Below are 7,091 nucleotides of genomic sequence, written 5' to 3' on the forward strand. Positions count from 1 at the left end.
TTTATGTTCTTAGATGTGCGCCAGACTCTAGGTATTTTACCTTTTTTTCTATCGACATACCTGTCTTTTGTTGTAGTTCTCCTATTTCTTTACTGTCCAAATTTTTAGTTAATATTTTTGTCCTATTTTTGTTGAGCTTAAAGCCTGCTAATTGCCCATACTCGTCAATCTTTTTCAAAGCTTCTATTGCACTGGACATAGGTTGTTCTAAATTCAAGACAACGTCGTCGGCAAAGGCCTTATACTTATATTCTTTTGAGCCTACACCAATCCCCTTTATTTCTTTTGTTGCTTCTGTTTTCCTCAACAGGACCTCTAGTATTGTTATAAATAACAATGGCGATAGCGGGCACCCCTGTCTGGTTCCCTTTGTTATCTCAATTTTGTCTGTGAAGTTATTATTAACTATCAATTTAGCATATTGTTCCGAATAAATAGCCCGAATACCATTTAAACGTTTTTCACCGATATCCATAAATTCTAAATTTCTTTTCATAAAATGCCAAGACACATTATCAAATTCTTTTTCAGCATCCAGAAACATTAGGGCGGCTTGTTTGTCTCTCCTGGAGTCCAGATATTCCACTATATCAATTATATTTCTTTCTCCCCGCCCCCCCCCCCCACGGAATAAATTTATTCACAGGAAAAAAAGGTGCGTGGGTTTTTTAAAAAGTGAAATCACTCTCATCTTTTATTAAGTTAAAAAACAGCAATTGAAAAGCACCGATCAGACATTGCATTTCCAAGCCTCCATCGCAAACTCAAATCTGGTTGCAATTTTTTTTTTTGGGGGGGGGAAGGATCTTGGCTTTTTTAAAAGGGATTCGGCATTCGGGGAATTCCAAGATGCAGGATAGAGACGCATTCGGGGCGGGCTAAAGACCTCAAGGGATCCCACTCTGACATTTGGAAATCTCTCCTCTCCTAGGGCTCCCTTCTGGCTAGCCTAAGGGAGGAGGGAGGGGCGGGGCTGGCTGCCCTGGCGTTGGGAGATGGGGGCCACATGGGGAGAGAACGGGGTGTCAAGGGGCCATGGCGATCCAGCCGAGGATGAGGAGGGAACCACCATACGGGGCTGCCTTGGTCAGGATTGGGTCCCCTGTCACGGCGTGGTAATACAGGACGCCAGAGAACATCCCCATGCCCAGAGACAGGATGCTGCCGGCCATCATGGGATAGCGGCAGTGGGGCACAGCCAGGAGGGCCAGGCTGTGGAGGAAGTGGTATTTGTTGGCCATCTCGTAGAGCTCTTTCAAGTCGTCATCTCGGTCGCTGCGACGGAAATCGTGAGCCCCGTAGGCGGCCGCCCTGACGGCCGCAGCCCCGCTCAGCGCAACGAGCCTTCGGAAAAACGCCCCGGCGCCCGCCATATCAATTATATTTCTAACATTGTCCTTCATCTGTCTACCAGGTAGAAATCCAGTTTGGTTCTTTCCAATCTCCTCTCCAAATACATTTTTAAGTCTATTGGCCAATATACTGGCAAATAATTTGTAATCATTATTTAGGAGCGAGATTGGCCTATAATTTTTCACCTGCCTTATGTCCGTGTCTTGTTTGGGAATTAGTGCAATATGGGCTTCTTTCCAAGTAATATATTTTCTTTTTTTAAGAGGAAAAACACATTGGTTTAAAACGTTATATATTTCCAGCCTGATGTGTTGTTGTTTTTTAAGCCAAATTCAATGGAAATGCATTGTTTGAAGAGTGAATAGATGTATATGCAGAATATGTAAACGTGCACTGTGAAAGCTTTGTAATATTACTTTTGTGATTTTGGGTAAAATTGATGGATGAAGAAAGTGTTGAACTAAAAGCAAACTGTGTGCTTAACTTGTGTTTGTATCTTTTCGTTTCTAAAGGGACCTTTACAAATTGAATTTAAAATAAACAAGCAAACTCCAAAATTAAAAAAAAAATATAGAAAAAATAATATTGGTTGGAGCTTTTCTCTGCTTCCTCTAGCTACTCTCCCACAATATATACTGCCGGGGAGGACAAAGCATATGCACAGCTTTGCCACCCATCTCTCAATATGCCCTATACATTTTACTTCTGGTTGGGCTGGAGCTGGCATTTTTCTGATGTCAGCACATTCTGTCATTGTTGCCTCAAAGCCAATAATATTTATGCTTTAAAAATGCAGAGAAAAAGAACGATAATAGTTATTTTATATGGGTACATGGACAAAGTCTTGTTTGCTATGGCAAGTAAAAATTGCACAAAAGAAGAAAAAGTAATTCCACCAGACTTAAGAAATCCATCTTAATATCATTCCTAGAGCAATAAATAGCATTAAGTGGGCCAATCCAGACATAGATCATACAACCCTAAACCACTTGGAGACACAAGATGGATTTTGTTCCAGTCAAATAAATCACTTATTTTCTAAGGGAGCAATATTTACTGCAGTGGAAGGGGAACAAATTAACACTATTTTCAGTATAGAAAAGGCCCAGTTGTGGATTTAAGAAGTATAGGCACATCGATCCCACCCACCCCTCACACCCTTTATTTATTTTTTATTAATGAGAGCCTACAAATCCACTGTTTTATGGAATTGTAGTTGAACAAGGGAAACAAGAAAATAGTATTGCCGCTCTCTTTTATTGGTTTTGTTAAAATAGGATTTTCCATTCTGACTGGCCAATTTGACTGCAGCAGCCTGCTGCTGATATTATGGATAATGTTTTCTGAATGAAACTTGGATCAGAATGTTATGCCGTCCTGCATTTCAGATGGAAATAGGAACACTCTTCCTGGCCCAGTCAATTACCACCACCCCCGCTACTTTTTATCAGCCAAGAAGGGCAAGAGTCCGAAGCACAAGTCGTTGCCCTGACTAATACAAACACCTTGTCCACATCCTCAAGCCTTACTATCTGAAAATTATCCAAAACAACAGGACTAGACAGTGCTCTGGACACCCATGAGACTCATCTGCTATAACAGCAGAGTCAAGATCCCAGCGGATGCAAGTGGTTTTATCCTCAAAATGCTTTGCAAACAAGTCACAGTGCTTACACATAGCTACCATTGGTTCCACCACCTCCTTGAGTCGGACTGTCTTTCTTCTTCATTAGCGATCACTTGTAGCTGAGTATACTGCTATCTTCAATACCACTATGTACGCTTAATGATGAGCCCACACCACTGTTCAGTTGTATTCAGCCAGATCTTTCCTCCATCTTTCAACTTGTTTCCTTTCCCTAAGTTCTGCAGTATACCAAGGAGTCAAGTGGGAGAGGATGCTCAGAAGTGATCATGTCAAAAGCCTGAGCCATTCAGATGTTCCAGAGGCTGGCCAGGGCTTTGATAGGAGTGCCAGTCATATCAGACAGAAAAAAACCTCAGCGTTACCTGGAAACCCATTAGATACACCAGCCTCCAGAGGCGGATAATCCTAATAGGTCCCTTGCCTCTAGAAAGGGAAAAAGTGGTGTTATGTACTGAGTTGAATAGGACCCAAACTGCAGCAGTCTGATTGGTCCTAGAACAATGCAGCAGTATGATTGGTTGGCAGGAGCCACCCAATCCAGCTCCAGATAGAAGTGAATCCACAACCTGATTGGCCTACAGGAGAATTCCGGAATTAGCCAATCACGTGCAGCCCATTGTGTAAATAATGTATATAAAGCAGATACTTTGAGGGGACTTCCATTCCCTCCTCACCACCATGAGCTGAATAAAGAGCATGAAATCCACTCTGGACTCTGAGTATATTTCACTGGCGACGAGGATGGGATCCCACTGAGCTGACCGCCACACACAGCACCGCAGCACCGCCACCTGCCGCACCGCTGCCTCGCACCGTGTATGCAGGCTTCAGCTCCGGGACCCAAGGAACTCAGAATGGCAACCAACAGCAGCTTCTCGCCGTTCAACCCAGCATTCGGAGACTGGGAAGCGTATGCCTCCCGTTTCACCTTCCTCCTAGAAGCCAAAGGGGTCACCGACGAAGAAGATGCCAAGAAGAGGGCGATATTCTTCAGCGTCTGCGGAGAGGAGACGTTTGAAATCGCCCGGGCTCTCCTTGTGCCTGAAGACGTCGCTACTGTTCCATACAAAACAATAATGGAACAGCTGAAGGGGCACTTTTCGCCTCAGCCCTCAGTGGTGGCTCGTCGAAATGCCTTCTACGCAAAGCGGCAAGCCCCTGGGGAAACCATAACAGGGTTTGTGACCTCTCTCCGCCAAGCTGCCCGGTTCTGCAACTTCTCAGAATTGGAGAACATGCTTCGTGACCGCCTCGTCGGTGGCCTGAAGGATGAGAAGCTGCAACGACGCCTCTACGCCAAGAAGGACCTAACGTTCCAGGTCGCCCTGGAGGAAGCCCTGGCAACAGAAGCTGCCGAGAGGTCGACGCAAGAGGCACGAACCAAGCCTGCTGTCCGAACCGAGGGTCCACCACGAAGACCTCACCGACGACTCAGGATCTGACAGGGAGGAGGTGCACCGAGTACAGCAGCGCACTCAAGCAGCACACAGACCACAGCTGCCTCAACGAGAAGAAGGGAACTGCGCAAGCTGCGGGGAGAGTCACGAGAGGAGGACCTGCCGTTTCCGCAACGCAGAGTGCAGGCAGTGCGGAAAATTGGGACATATCGCCCGGGTGTGTCGGGCTCGGCCCACCCGACGCCAGGCATCAGATGACCAATCGAAGAGCTCCAGGTCCCAGGGCCCAACGCACCAAGGCAACTCGACAGAGCTCACAGACTTCCAGGTATACCAGTTGCCCCACCCCAATGTAGAGAAAATTTATGTAGAGGTACAGATAGAGGGGGCCCCGTGCCACATGGAGCTTGACATGGGTTCAACTCTATCCATAATCTCGGCAAGGACCTTAAAGAAACTGTGTCCTACTGGGGGTCCCAAACTCAGGCCGGCCCCATTCACCCTCCGGGACTTCCAGAAACGTAAGGTCCCCACAATGGGGGTGGGGACCTTCAGGGTGCAATATCGAGGGTGGACGCGGCAACTGGACTTGCTTGTGGTCAAGGGCCCCTACATTAGCTTACTGGGATTGGCATAGTTTGGACCACTGGGGCTAGCCGTCACCGGGGTGAACCACACTAGCTTACAAGTGGACGTGGACGCCATATGCAAGGAATTTCCTGTGGAGAGAATCAGAACCTACAGGGTTAAGAGGTTCTGTGTGACGTCTTACATTCTGAGGTGTGGTTGAGTTTACTGAGGGGAGTGTTTCCTGAGTTCAGTTCTGTTTCGTTTTTGCGGAGAGAGGACGCAAGATGTGTGAGTTGTCGCCCGGAGAGATTTAAGAGCTGTTTTTCTACATGAATAAAGACTTTTAGAAGATAAGGAAGACACCGTGCGTGAAAGCCTGATTTATGTTTACACACACGTACAGCAACAGTTTCTCGCTGCGTGCACTCTGCCCCCCCTGCCTAGGTCAGCTTCAGGCTTCCGAGCAGAGCTGCGCAGGGGAAGCGCTGGCTGGACGGCAGGGCAATTTGCCAAGATGCCAAGAGGTTATGGATGGTCAGAAACGCTTTGAAGCTGTTGCCAGACGTGCCGGTGTGTGGGAGCCAGCTGAGGAAAGGCTGCAGAGAGCTTGGAGCTGTGCCTAACGTTTGGAGGCAAGCTGACGACGCTGAAGCCAGCTTTGAGTCCTGCCTGAAGTTGAGAGAGGCAGACGAACTCAGCTGGGAGGAGCTGATCTGCTGGACCGGGAGCTGGAGAGCGGCTGTTTGTTTACGTGAGTACGCTGGGCCCCGGGGGAAGATGGCAGATGACCAAGAGGTGCTTGAAGCTCCGCTTGAGAAGCTTGAAGAGCTCACCACCCAGTCGTGGGAAACCTGGGTCAGGAGGGTGAGAGCCTGGTTTTGGGCAACTGGCCTGTGGGAAGTATGCAAGAAAGAGCCGTCCCAAGCCAAACCAGCTGCTGCTGAAAATGCACAACTGGTGGACAGAGATGCAGAAAAGCTGCAGTCTGCTTTTCTGGAGGAGAAAATGCAGAGAGAGAAAGCAGTGAGAGCTGAGATCTGCATGTTGAGAGCAAGCGTACATGCTAAGCTGTTGCCGCATTTGGAAGGCATTGAGTCGGCCTGTGAAGCCTGGAAAGTGCTGAGGGGTTTGTGTCAAAGCTCAGCAGGAGGCCAGGAGCAGGATGATGCCGAGTGCTCAGCCAGAAGCCCTGATTTTACAGCCTCACGGAGTGCTGTTGGAGGTGTCGGGGGGGGGGGGCAGAGAAGCCCAAAAGCCAGTTTGGAAAAGTTTCCACTGTGTATGACGTGGGGAAGTGCCGTTTCAGAGGGGGCGGAGCTGGCCCGGAAGCTTTGTTAGCTGAGAGCTCACCCCAGTGTTTTTCCACTCGTCGCTGCTACGTTTGCAATTCTCCTGACCATCTGCGTCGCAACTGCCCACAAAGAGCAAGGGAGACAGGGCAGGATGTCTCCAAGGTCGTTTCCCTTGGGAATCAGCCGGGTTTCCATGGCAACCAGTCCAGCAGAGGAGGCAGGCGTGGGAAGTCACAGAGAGGACGTGGCTCAGAGGAGGAAGACGGCGCTTATCAGCTAACTGCATCCATGGCGGTTGTAGAGGACACCTGCAAAGGCCCCAAGGACGGGGGCAGCGAGACGTTTGTTGCGATGGCAGCTTGGAAGGACAGCTGCAGTGAGAGCAACGTGATACGTTGGATTATTGACAGTACTGTCAACAAACATCTGATAACTGAGACACCTGGTGTTGAGATGTGGGACTGCAAACCTGTTTTGGCTGGGAAGACAGTGTGTTTTGCAGACAATTTACAAAAGCCATTGTCTAAAGTTGGACATGTTTATGTTTCTGTTTTGCAGGCGCAGCTGCGAGTCTACGTGGCACCGGGGATACAACATTGTATTTTATCTGTACCTTGTCTCTTACAGGAGGGGTATAAGGTTTGCTTTGAGAAGGATGTCTGCACAATTTCCAGAGGGGGGAAAGTCCTGATCAGTGTTCCAAAAGGGCACAACGGCTTTTTTGTTCTTGAATCACCTCTGGAGGGTAAAGGGTGTACTGAGAAAGTACAGGCAAAGTCTGCAAATGTTCATGCTCATGTTTCATGTGCTTGCGTGTGGCACAAGAAAATG

At 48.1% G+C, this 7,091-nt stretch overlaps 1 protein-coding gene across 1 annotated transcript; it reads right to left on the reverse strand.

The window, feature by feature from the left end:
• Positions 1–723: 723 nt before the first annotated feature.
• LOC310697659 (transmembrane protein 256 homolog) lies at positions 724–1,373 on the reverse strand (the record flags this gene model as incomplete). The annotated part of the gene is made up of 1 exon (XM_083484324.1): positions 724–1,373. One exon carries the CDS (start codon positions 1,371–1,373, stop codon positions 1,026–1,028), a length of 348 nt encoding a protein of 115 aa, XP_083340450.1. The 3' UTR covers positions 724–1,025.
• Positions 1,374–7,091: the final 5,718 nt, after the last annotated feature.

Source organism: Podarcis liolepis, assembly GCF_965112155.1.
Source record: "Podarcis liolepis genome assembly, chromosome: W".
Lineage (NCBI taxonomy): Eukaryota > Metazoa > Chordata > Lepidosauria > Squamata > Lacertidae > Podarcis > Podarcis liolepis.